Source organism: Chrysochloris asiatica, unplaced genomic scaffold (assembly GCF_000296735.1).
Source record: "Chrysochloris asiatica unplaced genomic scaffold, ChrAsi1.0 scaffold00183, whole genome shotgun sequence".
NCBI lineage: Eukaryota > Metazoa > Chordata > Mammalia > Afrosoricida > Chrysochloridae > Chrysochloris > Chrysochloris asiatica.
Genome location: NW_006408701.1, coordinates 3,334,300 through 3,352,101, shown reverse-complemented (window position 1 = coordinate 3,352,101; position 17,802 = coordinate 3,334,300). Strand labels below are relative to the sequence as shown.

Here is a 17,802-nt window from a genome sequence, read left to right as displayed (position 1 = left end):
GTTAATGAATCTTCCTCCAATTCTGATGCTACATTTTGCTTCATACAAACCAGCTTCTCGGATTATTTGCTCAGCATACAGGTTGAATAAGTATGGTGAAAGAATACAACCTTGTTGCACACCCTTCTTAATTTTAACCTATTCAGTGTTCCCATTTTTTGTTTGAATGCCTGCCTCTTGGGCCATGTACAGATTCCTCATGAGCACAATTAGGTGTTCAGGAATATTCATATTTTGCAATATTATCCATAGCTTGTCATGATCCACACAATTAAAAACACAGATAAATATCAGCTCTGGTAGCGTAGTGGTTACGAATTGGGCTGCGAACCTTAAGGTCAGCAGTTCGAAACGACCAGCCGCTCCACGGGAGAAAGATGAGGCTTTCTGCTCCCATAAAGATTTACAGCCTCGGAAACCCTGTACAGAGTCACTATGGGTCGGATCTGACTCAACGGCACTTAACAACAACAACAAATCCTCTGCTTTCAGCCAAGATCCATCGGACATCAGCAATGACATCTCTTGTTCCACGTTCTCTTCTGAATCTGACTTGAACCTCTGGAAGTTCTCTGTCGATGTATACTTGCAGCTGTTTCTGTATTACTGTTAGTAAAACTTTACTCACATGGGATATCAAAGATATTGTCTGATGATTTCCACATTCCGTTGGGTCATCTCTCTTTGGAATGAGCACAAATACGGATCTCTTCCAATCAGCTGGCCAGATAGTTATCTTCCAAATTTTTTGGCATAGATGTAGACACTTAGACTAACCTATTTCTTTAAAATTCTATTACCTAGATAATAACTTGAGGGTACAAATGATATCTGCCATCCATTTTACAACTAAAAATGGACAAAGAAATTGAATAAATAAAATGAAGGAAAACATGAGAGAAGCAGTCTGACAGGCACCGACGTTAAGATGAGAAAATGCCAACTAGGAGCCTAGACATCCTTAGCAGGGAGGCATTTTCATATATTATAGGTTTGAGTGAGTACAGGCCACACTCAGGAAATGATTCGTTTCCACCTGATAAGTTACTGTTGTTAAGTGCCTTCGAGTCGGTCCTGAAGCATAGTGACCCTATATAGGGTTTCCAAGGAGCAGCTGGCAAGTTTGACCTGGAAACCTTGTGGTTCAAACTGACCTTTCAGTCTAGTGCTTATCCTATAGCACCACACTAGGACCCTTGGATAAGTAGCCTACAATTAATAAACACTGCCACCAGCAGAAGCATGGAACTCCATTTCCATATTCTAACAGGGATGCTTTCACTCGGATTTTTGTTTTTCTGTTTTAGGGTGGGTTTTTTTTTTTTTGTTGTTGTTGTTATTGTTTATTTGCTTTCCTTTTGTGGAGAGAAGAAGGGTGACAAGCAGAAACAAATTCTTCAAAATTCAGTTATTTCAATTAAGAATAGCATCTTTAATTTGCCATTCATGCCAAATTATCTTTTAGCCTTTGTTGGTACATATTTTCATACTTATAGCCTATGAATACTTAATATTTGTAGATATTATATTTTTAAAAATAATATCATTTATGAAAAGATTTGAAGAAATACAAAAACAATTTTATAGTCAGAAAGTCTACATTTAAGACCCAGTCTTTGTAGTATATTTTCTGTAGTAGCTATGTGACCTTGGGAAAGCCTTCTAACCTCTCTGACTTTCTATAAAACGGAGAAAATAATCTCTGCACATTGTATCTCATAAAATTGTTTCAAATATTAAATGAGGCAGGTGTGTATGAAAGTGATTTATAAGCTGCCATCCAAATTGTTTATTCTGTAAACAGTATTAATAAGAACAGTAAAATGCATTGAGTGCTTTATCTGTGCCAGGCACAGCACTAAGTACTTTATGTGTATTATTTCTTTTTCAATAATAATTACAATAATGATAATTGTTGTTGTTGTTCTTAAGTGCCATCGAGTCGGTTCCGACCCATAGCGACCCTATACAGAGTTTCCGAGGCTGTAAATCTTTATGGGAGTAGAAAGCCTCATCGTTCTCCCACGGAGCACCTGTTAGTTTCGAACTGCTGACCTTAAGGTTTGCAGCCCGATTCATAACCACTACACTACCAGAGAAATTTATTAAGCATTTATCATGGACCCAGTTTCATATTCTAGGCATACAAAAGGGACAAATTACACCCTAGACCTAGAGAATTTCACTGCTAAGTGATATTAATAAAGGCAAGAAGTATGCTGATAATATAATTGAGATTTTTCATAGTATCAGCCAAAACAAGGCCAGGGGCTAACTATGGAACAGATCATTAATTGCTCATATGCAAGTTCTGACTGAAGTTAAGGATAAAACAATTCCCCCAAAGCCAAAGTATGAGCTTGAGTCTGCTGTTGTTGATAAGTATCTTTGGGTCAGTTCCAACTCATAACGACCTTTTATAGTGTTTTCAACGAGCAACTGGTGGGTTTGAACAGCCAACCTGGGGTTTAGTAGTCCAGTGCTTTTCCAGCAATGCCATACCAGGACTCTGCCTTAAGTATAACCCACCTGTTTAGAAGCCACCTCAAAAAGAGAGTTGATGCAGTCAATACTAATGAAGAATCATTGTGGGATAATATCAAGAACATCAAACATGAGGAAAGCAAAGGTCATTGAAAAGACAAGAAAAAAGAAAAGACCAAAATGGATGCCAGAAGAGACTCTAAAACTTGCTCTTGAGTGTAGAGAAAGAAGCTCAAACAATTAGAATAAATGATGAGTTAAAAGAGCTGAACAGAAAATGTCATAGAGCAGCTCAAGAAGACAAAATAAGTATCAAAATGAATGTACAAAGACCTAGAGTTAGAAAACCAAAAGGGAAGAAAATGCTCAGCATTTCTCAAGTTGAAAGAACTGAATAAAAATTATAATCTCCGCTTGCAATATTGAAGGCTTCTATCAGCAAAATATTGAATGATGCTAGAAACATAAAAAAAAAAAAACAATGTACCAACGGTACCAAAAACAGTTGGTCAATATTCAATCATTTCAAGAGTTATCATATGATCAAGAGCCGATAGATAGTATTAAAGGAAGAAGTCCAAGATGCACTGAAGGCACTGGTGAAAAACAAGGATCCAGGAATTGATGGAATACAAATGGAATTGTTTAAACAAACTGATGTACCACTGGAGGCACTCGCTGGTCTCTGTCAAGGAATTTTGGAAACCGCTATCAGGTTGACTGGAAAAGATCTACATTTGCATGCAGTCCAAAGAAACGTGGTCCAACAGCAAGCTAAGATCATCTAACAACATCATTAGTATCACATGCAAGTAAAATCGTGTACTTTTGCTTTGCTGACTATGAAAAAGCTTTGCACTGTGTGGATCATAACAAACTATGGGCAACATTACAAAGATTGGCTATTCCAAACCAAGTGATTGTGCTCTTGAGGAATCTGTACATATGTAGACCAAGAGGTAGTCCTTAGAACAGCACAAGGGGATAATGACTGGTTTAAAATTAGGAAAGGTGTGTGTCTGGGTTGCATCCTTTCCATACTTATGCAAACCTTATGCTGATCAAATAATCCAGGTAGCTAGATTATGTGGAGAAAAATGTGGCATCGGGTTTGGAAGAAGACTGATTAACAAACTGTGATATGCTCATAACACAGTACTTACTAATGAAGATCAGAGGCTACCGCATTCAATTACAGACTGAGCCTCAACATAAAGAAAATGAAAATCTTTAAAATTACTGGAACAATAAATGACATCATGGTAAATGAGTTGTTATTGTTGTTGTTAGGTGCCATAGAGTCAGTACCGATTCATAGCGACCCTATGCACAACAGAACGAAACACTGCCTGGTCATGGGACAACGTCACAATTGTTGCCACACTTGAGCTCTTTGATGCTGTCACTTTACCAATTCATAGCGCGGGGGGGCGGGGGGACTCCTCTTTTTCTCTGACCCTTCACCTTACCAAACATGATATCCTTCTCCAGAGACTGGTCCCTCCTGACAATATGTCCGAAGTATGAGAGACGAAGTTTGGCCATCCTGGCCTCCAAGGAGTACTCTGGCTGCACTTCTTCCAACATAGATCTGTTGGTTCTTTTGGCAGCTCATGGCACTTTCAGTATTCTCCTCCAACACTATAACTCAAAAGCCTCAATTCTTCTACGGTCTTCCTTATTCACTGTCCAGCTTTCGCATGCATATGAGGTCACTGAAAATACCATGGCTTGGGTCAGGTGCACCTTAGTCCTCAAGCTGACATCTTTGCTAGCAAGGTTGTATCATCTGCATATCCCAGGTTGTTAATGAGTCTTCCTCCAATCGTGGTGCCACGTTTTTCTTTATATGACTCAGCTTCTTGGATAATATTTCCTCAGCATACAGCTTGAATAAGTATGGTGAAAGAATACAACCCTTTCTTAATTTTAACCCATTCAGTGTTCCCATGTTATGTTCAAACAACTGCCTCTTGGTCCATGTAAAGATTCTTCATGAGTATACTTCACAATGTTGTCCATAGCTTTTCATGACCCACACAATTGAAAGCCTTTGTGAGTCAATAAATCAGAGGTTGTTGTTGTGAAGTGCCATCGAGTCTATTCTGACCCATAGCGACCCTGTATAGGGTTTCCAAGGAGCAGCTGGTGAGCTTGAACCACTGACCTTGTAGTTCAAATGATGTTGCCTTCTAGTGCATTCACCCACAGTGCCTCACCAGAACTTCAGATAAGCACCATCAATTCCTGGTGTCTTGTTCTTTGCCAATTCCTTCAATGCACCTTGGAGGTCTTCCTTCAGTATCATTGGCTCTTCATCATATGCTACCTCTTGAAGCAGCTGAACATCAACCATTTCATGTTAGTACAGTGACTCTGTGTATTCCTTCCATCTTCTTTTGATGCTTTCTGCATCATTCAATAACTTACCACAAGAATCATTCAATAACAAAAGTCGAGGCTTGAATTTTTTCTTCAGTTCCCCCAGCTTGAGAAATGCTGAGTGTGTTCTTCCTTTTTGTTTTTTTGACTCCAGATCTTTGCACATTTTTTTGTAATATTTGACTTTGTTTTCTCGAGCTGACCTTTGAAATTTTCTGTTCAGCTTTTGTACCTCTTCATTTTTTTTCATTTGCTTTGGGATCTCTATGCTGGAAACCAAGTTTCAGTGTCCCTTCTGACATCCATTTTGATCTTTTCCTTCTTTCTCATATTCTTTCTTTTAAAAAAATAATTTTTTTTATTGTGAATTATGTGATAGTTTACATGGGAGAACATTAGTTTTACATTCATTCTATCATATATCGTTTCAGTGATTTTTTGCTTTCTTCCTGTATGATATTCTTGATACCATTCCACAACTCTTCTGGTCTTCAGTCTTTAGTGTTTAATGTATCAAATCTGTTCTTCAGATGATCTCTAAATTCAAGTGGGATATATTCAAAGTCATATTTTGGCTCTCAGGGATTTGTTTTCATTTTCTTCAGCTTCGGTCTGAATTTGCATATGAACAATTGATGGTCTGTTCCACAATATGTCCCTGGCCTTGTTTTGGCTGATAATATGGAGCTTTTCCATCGTCTCTTTCCACACATGTAGTCAAGTAGATTTCTATGTATTCCATCTGGTGAGTTCCATGTGTATAATTGTCTCTTATGCTGTATAAAGAAGGTATTTGAAATGAATAAATCATTGGTTTAGCAGAATTCTATCATGCGATCTCCAGCATCATTTCTATCATCAAGGCCATATTTTCTCTTTGTTTCCAACCTTTGCTTTCCAATCATCAGTAATGATCAATACATCTTGATTACATGTTTGATCAATTTCAGATTGAAGAAGTTGGTAGAATTTGCCTGTTTCATCCTCACTGGCTTTAGTGTTTGGTGAATAAATTTGAGTAATAGTGGTATTTACTGGTCTTCCCTGTCGGTGCATGGATATTATTCTATCACAGATAGTGTTGTACCTCGTGACAGATCTTGATATGTTCTTTTTGACAGTGAATGCAACACTATTCCTCTTCAATTTGTCATTCCCAGCATAGTAAATCATATGGTTGTCAGGTTCAAAATGGCCAGTACCAGTACATTTCAGCTTACTAATGCCTAAGATATTGATGTTTATGTGTTCCATTTCATTTTTGAGAATTTCCAATTTTCCTAGACTCATACTTTGTACATCCCATGTTCCAATTATTAATGGATGTCTACAGATGTTTTTCTTAATTTTGAGTTGTGCCCCCTCAGCAAATTAAGGTCCCAAACGCTTTACTCTTGTGGTCTTTAATCCATTCATGTCATCACGGTCAACTCTACTTTGAGGAAGCAGCTCTTCCCCCAGTCTCATTTTGAGTGCCTTCCAACCTGAGAGGCTCATTTTCTGGCACTATATCTGACAGTATGTCTCTGCTATTCATAAGGTTTTCAGTGACCAAGTATTCGGAAGTAGTTAGTCTCTCCTTCTTCCTAGTCTGTTTTCATCTGGAAGCTCATTTGAAACCCATTTCACCATGGGTGTCCCTGCTGGTATTTAAAATAGCCATGGTATACCTTCCAGAATCACAGCAACTCACAAGCCACCACAGTACGACAAACTGACAGATGAGTAGTAAATGGGTTTGTTGTTGTTGTTAGGTACCATCGAGTCGGTACTGACTAAAAGCAACCCTATGAACAACGGAACAAAACACTTCCCGGTCCTGGGCCAATCTCACAATTGTTGCCACGCTTGAGCCCATTGATGCTGCCCCTTTACCAATCCATCTCACTGGAGGTCTTCCTCTTTTTCTCTGACCCTCGACCTTACCAAACATGATATCCTTCTCTAGTGACTGGTCCCTCCTGACAATATGTCTGAATTATGAGAGATGAAGTTTGGCCATCTGGGCCTCCAAGGAGCACTCTGGTTGTACTTCTTGCAACACAGATGTTGGTTCTTTTGGTATCCCATGGCACTTTCAATATTCTCCTCCAACACCATAAGTTAAAAGCATCAATTCTTCTGTGGTCTTCCTTATTAACTGTCCAGCTTTTGCATGCATAGGAGGTTACTGAAAATGCCATGGCATGAGTCAAGTGCACCTTAGTCCTCAAGCTGACATCTTTGCTCTTCAACACTTTAAAAAGGTCTGTGCAGCAGATTTGCCTGATGCAATACATTGCTTGATTTCTTGACTGCTGCTTCCATGAGTGTTGGTGGTTGATCCAAGAAGAATGAAGTCCTTGAAAACTTCAATCTTTTCTCTGTTGATAAGAATGTTTATTGGTCCTGTGGTGAGGATTTCTGTTTTGGGTAAAAGACTGAAATTGTCAAAGACTTCATTTTACTTGGATCTGCAGTTTACACTCATGGAAACAGCAGTCAAAACAATCAAACTTTGTACTGCATTAGGAAAATCTGCTGCAAAAGACCTTTTTAAAGTGTCAAAGAGCAAAGATGTCACATTGGGAATCAATATTCACTTGACCCAAGTCATGCATTTTCAGTTGCCTGGTATGCATGCAAAAGTTGGACAATGAATAAGGAAGACAGGAGAAGATCCAATGCATCTGAATTATATCCTTCTCTAGGGAAGGTATTATCAAACAATATTGAAAATATCATGGAACAAATCTATTTAAAGAAGTAGGGTTGGACTGCTCCTTAGAAGTGAGGACGGTGAGTCTTAGAGACTCGTTCTTTGGACATATTGTCACAAGGGACCAATCCCTGGAGAAGAACATCATATTTGATAAAGTGATGGGTTAATGAAAAAGAGGACTACTTCCAATTATATGTATTGACACAGTAGCAGTAATAATGGATTCAAACAACAGTTATGAGAATAGTGCAGGATTGAGCAGTCTTTAATTCTGTTGTGCTATGAGGTCGCTATGAGTCAGAACTGACTTGATGGCACCTAACAAGAACAACAACGAGAGGTACACTATAAGTCAGAATCAACTCAACAGCAGTGGGTTTAGTTTTTGGCTTAAGAGGTATGAACAGAAGGCACTAAACTCTGCCTGGGTTGAGGAAAGTTTTCTCGAGGAGATATTATTTTAAATCGGTCATTATGAATGAATAGGAATTTACCAGACAGAACAAGTAAAGGAAAGGTAGTTCAGGGAGAAAAAACAACATGTGTAAAGACAATGAAGTATGAAGGAACACTATATGCTTAAGGAATCATGAAAAATCAGAAGTTTTCCAGGAACTTTCCATAGCTGTCTGTCCTAATAACCATAAAACTGAAGGTTCTGGGAGAAAGTATTTGAAAATCATATATCTGATAAGCGACTATCTGAATAACTCTTCCAACTCAGTAATAAAAAGATAATTAACTCAGTTTTAATATGGGTGAAAGATCTGAAAAGACATTTCTCCAAAGAAGATATAGAAATAGCCACTAACCACATGAAAAGATGCTTCTATGTCTTTAGTCATTAGGGAAATACAAACACACACACAAAAAAACCCACAAGGAGACACCACTTTGCACCTACTAGGATGAATACATTTTTTTTTTTTAATTGAAAACAGCAAGAGCTGATAAGGAGGTGGAGAAGTTGGAACATTTCTTACACCGCTGATGGAAATATAAAATGGTGCAGCCACTTTGGAAAACAGTCTGGCAGCTCCTCAAAAGATTAAATATAAACTTGCAATTCACTCCAGGTATATATTCATGAAAACTTGAAACATGTGTCCACATAAAAATTGTATATGAATGTTCACAGCAGTATTATTCATAGTAGTCAAAAAGTGAAAAGCACCTCAAATATTCATCAACTGATAAATGGATAAACAAAATGAGGCAATTCGTTATATAATGGAATATAATTTAGCCATCAAATTAAAGGAAATACTATTACATGCTATCACATGCATGAACCTGGAAAACATAGTGCTAAGTGGAAGGAGAACAGCACAAAAGACCACATATTATTTAACTCCATTCCTATCAAAATCCATAAGAGGGAAATCTAAAGAGACAGAAAATAGATTAGCGGTTTCTTAGGTCTGGAGGAAGGGGCAGGAAGATAGGGGTGATGAAAATGTTCCGAAATTGATTGTGGTGATGGTTGTACAACTCTGTGAATATACTAAAACCACTGAGCTATACAGTGGATTATACGGTATATGAAGTATATGTCAATAAAGATGTTTTCAAAAAACGTAAGCTGCTGCCTGAGACAACAGGCATCAAGGACTAAAGGGTTTCATGATACGTAACCACAACGGTTGTAGTAGTACCGGAGTAGGGAAATAAAATATCCGGAATCTTGCCAATTACTACTGAAGCCACCTGGTTGATCTTCCCTACTTGAGTAAAAGTAGTTGGCACTGCTTAACTCCATCACAGATTCTCTAGGAGTCTGTTCAAGGGCTCTAGGAATCCAAGCCTATTAGGTATCCAAAGTCTTTCTAGGCACTCTATTTGACAGCCTCATTTTCTGAAGTCTATTTAATGGAAATGACTAATCTGCAAGGGGAGTTCAAGCCAACCAAATGGATGCCTTATTTGGCACACCCGTCATTTCTGATCAGCTGTATTTTCTCTGATATCGTCTTTGCTTTTGCTGGAGTGAAAGAAAAAAAAATCATGAATTTTTATTATCTACCTCACTTTGCTATAAAATGTCACATTTAATCCTGACATCTTTTACCCAGAATACAGATAAGGAAGCTGGCCCAGAGAGGATAAATCACTCTCCCAAAGTCACATGTTGTTGCTGTTGTTAAGTGCCATTCAGTTGGTTCTGACTCATAGTGACCTTGAATAGGGTTTCCGAGGAGTAGTTGGTGGGTTTGAACTGCCGATCTTGGGGTTCACAGTTCAGTGCTGATGCTACAGCACCACAACTAGCTGGTAAGTAGCAAAAGGAGGGTTGTAGTTAGGGCCCAAACCCAGATCCTTCCCACTACAGTTATCCAGCGAGTGATCCTGCAGTGTGAGTCATGTTAATACAGTTTCTTCTCCCCAACCAGTTACTTCCAATGCCTTTGAAGCTGGAGTTTGAGCTATTGCTAATTTTAAAACAATGATAACATTTATACATCAAATACTTCTCGGGCTCATTCCCTTGACAACTGCACACCTAAGACTAGACACAAAAATGTTCTCCATTAGTACTTGGAGTTAATATCTCAGGTTTGAGAACATCATTTTTCAACACACTTTTAAGCAGAACATACAAGAGTTTTCAGGATATTATAACAACAACAAAAGAAATCAGCTAAAGAAATATCATCTTCAGGTAATGCAGATGACTTACACATCACTGTGCTCCTACCTCCAGCCTAAATCAACAGTCTGAGCTAAAAGGTTTCAGGGTGAAAAGCACTTGATTTTTCAACCATGATATATTTCAATTACAAAATGACACTCAAAAATATTTCCACTGTAAAAGAACAACAACAAAAAGAAAACCATGATAATACAAAGAAACAGGTGCAAAATTTCATTCACAAGCTTCCTTAACATTTCTAAACCTTTCGCTATGCATTTGCATTGGCGTACATGTGTATCCAATGTATTCTTTTTCACAAACAGATGGATCATACTCCGCAAATTACTGTGATACAGAAGACAAAAAACTATTCTGAGACATAATTCACAAACCATACAATTTTTGTACATTTAAAATGTACAACTCCATGATTTTAGTATTTCAAAAGTTGTACCACCGTCTTCACAGTTAATTTTAGGATATTTTCATCACTTTCAAAAAGAAAACTTTAGCTCTCACCCTCCTATCTCCCATCTTCCCCAGCTCTAGACAACCAATAATTTACTTTCTATCTCCATAGATAACCCTATTCTGAACATTCCATATGAATTAAAGCATATGGAATCTGATTTATTTTGCATCTGATTTATTTCACTTAGCACAGTATTCACGATTTATCTGCATTGCAGCATTTATCAGTACATCATTCCTTTTTATGCTAAATACTATCCCATTACAACCGTATGCCATATTTGCCCTGTTCCTATTTTTCATTTACTACATCTTATAGGAACCGCAAGGTCAGTAGTTTGAAACTCTCAGCTGCTCCGTGGGAGAAAGATGAGGCTTTCTGCTCCCGTAAAGATTTACAGCCTCGGAAACCCTGTTTAGGGCCGCTATGGGTCGGAACCGACTCGACGGTACTTAACAACAACAACAACATCTTATAGGGAGTCCTGGTGTGGCGCTATAGGATAATCACTGGACCATAATGTCGGTTTGAACTGCAAGGTCAGTGGTTCAAACTCACCACCTACTCCACAGAAACCCTATATAGGGTCTCTATGAGTCAAAACAAACTTGTCTGCACTTAACAACAACATACCCTATAATACTTCCCATTCAATCCATACAGATCTAGCTCACTCTTTTTGATGAAGCACAGTACTGCATTTATTGATAAATACTGAAGCTATTCCCAATGTTTCCTGCTTTAACAAATTATATATATATATATATATATATATATATATAGAGAGAGAGAGAGAGAGAGAGAGAGAGAGAGAGAGAGAGAGAAAGGGAGGGTCATTTGTCTTGGTGGAAGAAGAAACCTTACTTCTAGAATAGTGATTCTGAAAGTATATTACCTGGACCTCCAACATCTTTTGGGAATGTGTTAGAAATGCCAATTCTTGGGCCCCATGCCCAGAGTTCTTGATTCAGAAACTCTGGGGTTTGTGACCCAGTGCTCAGCATTTCAACAAGTCCTCTCTGTAATTGTGATGTATGCTAAAATTTGAGAAGTATTGTTCTTTATCTCTCTCACTGCACTGCAGTGACGTTCATTCTTTGGATTAAAATCTATTTCAAAGAATTGTTGTCAAAGGAGATGGGGAAAAGACTCTTATGATTCAACAGTGAGTAATTGTTATCATGGCTAATTGTGACTGTCATAACTGTAAAGGTAGACATTTTGTAGCATAAATGGGGGAGTAGTTAATCTTACAGTCCAGGAACAGAGGACCCTAGGACCATCAAGGGAGAAGAGCATGAGCAGAATGTGGGACCCTATCCAGAGAAGAGTGAGGACAGCAGAGATGGAGGTAGAGATGATGACATGGAGAGAGAGACTAGACTCATGGAAAGAGAAAGGCTGTGTGCTTGGCAGCCAGGAGGCAGGCTTGCAGAATGTGCCCTTCGGTTGTTTAGATGATTATATATTCCTGAATGTTTTTGTGTACATCAAAAACAACAACAACAACAACAAACAAACAAACAAAAAATAACAGAGGGAATAGAAGCAAATCTGTTAAATGATGATGCATGGAAGGGATTATAATCATTGCAATGAAATGAAACACAATAGTATGTGTGTAAAACCGATGTTCTTACATGTAAACTAGCACTCAATTCACAATAATGGTTTTGTTTTTGTTTTTTTAAATTACTGTCATTGTTAAAGGTAGTGAAGTCGGTTCTGACCCATAACAACCCTGTCTATGGTTTCCCAAGAACCCTGGTGGGTTTGAATTGCTGGCCTTGTGGTTTGCATTCCACTGCTTATCCTACAGTGTCACACCAAGAGTCCCAAAATTACCAATACTGTAATAATCAGTTACAGCACACAACTATTGGCATGGCTATAGGGCAGAAGTATAGTGTATAGGGGAGGGGAGTCTCCTTCTAAATTTTTTATTATTTTAAATTTTTCAGTAGAAAGAGCACTGTATTATACAAAAACTTCCTTCTCTCATATTTTTTTTTTCTATCTGGCCTCTTATTCTCTCTCTACATAGTCTTGACAGCCAAGAATGAAAACACTGACATAGTATTATGATCCTAACGGAGTCCCTGGATACTCAACTACTTGTTGAAAGGTTAATGATTCACATTCACCCATAGATTCCTCAGAACCCAGGCCTGGTGATCTGTCTTTGAAAGGTTACAGCCTTGAAAACTGTGTGGAACATGAACCATGGTCTTATCTATCCTGATACTGTAAGAACTAGATGGTGCCTAGCTACCACCTCTGACCATCCTAATCGGGGCCACAGTAGATGGAACCTGATAGAATGGGAGAAGAAATGTGGAACACAACCTCAAATCCTAAAACAAGACCAAAAAAAAAAAAAAAAACCAAAAAACAAAAAAAACCAGACATACTGAACTGGTTGAGACTGAAGGACTCACTGGGATTATTACCCTGATATCATCTCTAAACCTTGAACCAAAACTAACCCCTGTGGTCACCTTGCAGCTAAACAACAGACTGACTCACAAAATAATGAATATTACCCATAAGTATGTGCTCCTTTGAATACTCACCTATAGGCTTTAAAGTCAACAGTTATTTTTAAATGAAGATGAGAATGTAAGGGGACAGAAAAACGAGGATAATAGAAATGGAACCAGAACAGATATAATGAAAATATTCACACATTGTAAAAAATGTAACCAACATCACTGAATAATCTGTGTAGAAAGTGAAAAATGGCAACCTAAACTGCTGTGTAAACCGCCACTGAAAGTTCAATAAAATATTATTTAAAAAGAAAAGCCAACTCGCAATGACTCCAACTGGCAGAGAACTGTCCCATAGGGTTTCCTTGGTTGTAATCTAGATAGTACCACATTGCTAGGTCTTTTTCCTGCAGAACTGCTGGGTGGGTTCGAACTGCCAACCTTTTGATCAGCAGTCAAACCTTTATCCACTGTGTCACCAGATCTCTGTATCTCTATGCTGTCGTTGTTTCTAAGTGCCACCGAGTAGGTTCTGACTCATAGCGACTCTTGTATAGGCTTTCCGAGGAGTGGCTGGTGAGTTTGAACAGTTAACCTAGCAATTCAGTGTTGATCCTAAAGTGCCACACCAGGACACCATCCCTATGCTAAATAGCTCAAAATTGCTCAGTTCTTTTGGTGTTACACAGATTTTCTGTCATTACTTCTTATATCTGGTGATTGGTGGTTATGTGCCATGGAGTCAATTCCGATTCATAACAAGGTTTCTGAGGCTGTAAATCTTTATGAGTGCAGAAAGCCTCATCTTTTCCCCACAGAGCAGCAGGTAGATTCTAACTGCTGACCTTGCGGTTAAAAGCCCAAATCATAACCACTATTCCACCAGGGTTACTTACAGTGTGTTTGCATACAGCAATCCTCAGCTCTATTTCCACACCCAGGTTGTTGTTACTGTTGTTAAGTACCCACCAAATATAATCTTTAGAACTGTGCTGAAGGGGATACTAAAATTCTGAGTGAGGAATAGAAAATTCAGTGTTGGACCTTGTGGTATTTAATTTGGCAAGCCACTGTTGCCATTTATAAGAAAGTGGCATGATAGGAAGACCTCGTTTATATAAACAAAATGAAGAGTGAGCTCTAGAGATGGTTTCGTTTTACATTAAGAAAGTATCTCCCCTGCTAGATTTTTAAAGCTTTATAAATACGGCATAAAGGAAAGTTCAGGTTACCTGTAACACCACAGAACTATGGGTATTGCTGGTAAAGATGCGTGTAGCTCCTGCCTTGGAAGACTGCAAATGGGATGAGAGGCCCATTTCGCTGCTTCCAAGGGATAATTTCATGTGTTGGTCTTCCTCTTCCACCAGAGATCTGGAAATTATCAAAAAGCAGAAAGAAAATAAAATGAAAAACATAATTAATTCACAATGACAAGATTGTTAAGAGAAATAATCTGTCACTACTGCCAATCATCTGACTACAGAATATACTGAATTTTGTTTCACTATATGTTAGGGTCATCCCATTCTATATCATGGAAGTTATACATCTGTTTGTAATAAAAAATTTTTGTAATGTCAGAAGAGATAAAGAACTGAATAATCAATATAAAAGCTTGTTCAAATCTATAATCACAAAAGTTTACTAGTGCCACAGTAACTGCTTTTAGAATTTTACTGTTTATACAACAATGTCATCAGATTTTGTTATTTACAGGTAAAATTAATTTGGAACACCTAATTTTAGAAAGATAAAAGTAACACCTACCACTTATTGATTCAATAGTCCCTATGTATCAGATTGTTGTTGCTATAGTCAAGTACCACTGAGTTGGTTCCGACTCACAGCAACCTTGGATAGGATTTCTGAGGAACGGCTGGTGAGTTTGAACTGCCAATCTTGCAGTTCAAATCGACTTTGTGGTCGAGTAGTTATCCTTCAGTGCCACACCAATACTATATGCACCAGGAAGTTACTGAAAATTGGACACATATTATATCATTCAATCCTTAAAATAATCCAATGCACTTGGTACTATTATAATCTCTTTTATAATGAGTAGGAAAAATGAACTACAGAAAATTTAAGTAACTTACCCAATGCCACAGGGTTATTAAAGCAGTTGGGTCAGAATTTGAATCTAGGTCTAGTCTGATTCCAAGTCCAAAGTTCTCATTAAAAACAGTCAAAGATGAACTGTGATACATTTACACATTACTTCCTCATCAATTATTTGTTAAGAGTTCCAATCAACCCCAACAGAACAAATTTTACACATAAAAGCAATTTTTTTTTCTACCAATATCTCTCATTTAACTGTTCTGGATTGTTTAAACAGTTACAGTCTCACAGTCATTTTAGCTTTTAAAAAAATGAATAATAAAAATAGAAATTCAAGCTATGCATATTTGTATTGCAATAATTTTTCAAGGGCCATAAAACAAGTCAGTTAGCTTCATAGTGAACATAAAGTGCAACAATTGTTGTTATGGGCTGTCGAGTCAGTTCCAATTCATAGCGATCCTGTATATTGTTCCTGAGGAGCAGCTGGTGGGTTTGAAACTCCAACGTTGTGGTTAGCAGTCCAGTGCTTATCCTACATCACCATACTGGGGGGGGAGGGGTGCTTAATGAACTAGCAGAGCACTCATGATGGTCATGAAACAATCTTTCAGTATTATTTGGAGTAGGCAGCTTCCTGTTTTGGTAGATGTTGCTAACACTATCTCTAGTTCAGCTGACTAACCCATGGCTGTGAATGCTAGAGTAAATATTAGGGGAGAAGAAAGAATGACTTAGCAAATACTAGAACACTTCATTTATCCATTTATTAATATGTAACTTCCTACATTTTTCATTTTTTTGCTTTTCTAATCCCAGTCAATCTAATTAAAAAATCTTTCACTTCTTTTCCCCATCATACCTATAATCTAAACTAATTAATTTAAAAAAAACAGTTTTGAAACTACCATAATTTTAATAAATATCGTGCTTTGTGAATTGTGACAACAACCAAATGCTTTAAATCCTGAAATAATTAGCAAAAATTCTGGCCTTAAGGGTGACATTAATTTTTCTTAAGTATATTAGTGACAACTTACAAGCAAAAATGAATTAATAATATATAACCATATTTTATTCAACTCTCATAGATATTTCATAAGGAAGAGAATAATTTAAATTGAATGTTAATAGATGTAAAAGACAATGCATATAGCCTTACACTAGATTTTCAGAAATAGTTTTAAAAGAGAAATATATATACATGGCACATAACAACAGCAACATATATATATATAAACTTGCATACATGCTGTACATACATATATGTGTGTCACACATATACACACATACCTATCTAGCTATATTGCTCACTGTCATTGAATCAGTTCCAACTCTAGTGAACCTGAATAGGGTTTTCAAGGCTGTAAATCATTACAGGAGCAGAAAGCCTTATCTTAATCCCTCAAGGCAACTGCAAAGTCAGTTTGAACTACAAGATTGGCAGTTCAAGTTCACCAGTCACTCCTCAGAAACCCTATACCAGGGTCGCTTTAGGTCATAATCGACTCGACAGCGTTTAACAACAACAACACACACACACAAGGATGAGTCAAAATCATCCACACTCCGGTTATATTAAAACGCCCATCCACATCCACGTCTACGGTTGATGACAACATTGAGCATGAATGTGAAATGCTTCTGTCGACTAGACAAGTGACAATGGATTATGTGGTAAAATTTTTGCAAGTCAGCCATGATTCTGTCTATGAAATAATTCATGACAGACTTGGGTTTCGAAAAGTTTGTGCGAGACGGGCACTAAAACAACTCACAGAAGAGAAAAAAGGAAGCGTTTGGACATCTGCAAACAAAATTTGGACCAATTCTCGAAGGAAGGCAAAAGTTTCTTCAAAAAAAAAAAAAATGTTACTGGTGACAAGACATGGATTTATCACTATAAACCTGAAAGTAAATGGCAGAGTATGGGATGGAAACATCTTCAATAGCCCACTAAGAAAAAGTTAAAAAGTCAACCATCAGCTAGAAAATTGATGCTTACAGTCTTCTGGGATTCTCAATGGCCAGTATTGGAATGCTATCAGGAAAAAAATTCAACAATAAACAGTGCTGATTACAGTTAGATGCTCACTGAAGAGCAGAGGCCTAAACTTTGTATTAAATGAAAAGGACTGTTCTCCAAGGGCTTTGTGATCTTGCACAACAATGCACATCTGCACACCTCTGCCCACACTGTTGACGTTGTGTAAAAACTTTGTTTTCAAGTATTAAAACATCCTCTCTATAGTCCTGATCTTGCTCCTTTGGACTTTCACCTGTTTGGTACCCTAAAAACATCTCTTCAAGGATGAAGAGTCACATTTGATGAAGCAGTGAAGACAGTGGTACATTTGTGCTCGCAGCTCAGCCTAAAACATTTTTATATAAGGGAATACAAAAGCTTGTTGACAGATGGACAATGTGTATTGAAATGTAAGGAGATTGTGCTGAAAAATGATATATTTGTCTTTTCCAAAAGTTGATTACAATAAATTCTACAGCGAGAGTGGGGATAATTTTTGACTCACCCTTGTATGCATGTATGTGAGTATACACACACACACACACACACATA

The 17,802-nt window shown here is 37.6% G+C and overlaps 1 protein-coding gene across 4 annotated transcripts in view; it reads right to left on the bottom strand.

Annotated features, from left to right (window-relative positions):
• The window catches only part of LOC102832689 (kelch-like protein 13-like), a 262,216-nt gene that overhangs the window by 43,860 nt on the left and 200,554 nt on the right, over positions 1–17,802 (bottom strand). For all 4 annotated transcript variants that reach the window (XM_006872116.1, XM_006872113.1, XM_006872115.1 and 1 more), the window contains one exon: positions 14,393–14,534. In XM_006872116.1, coding sequence (XP_006872178.1) covers positions 14,393–14,534 — 142 coding nt within the window. The remainder of the gene's footprint in view (positions 1–14,392; positions 14,535–17,802) is intronic.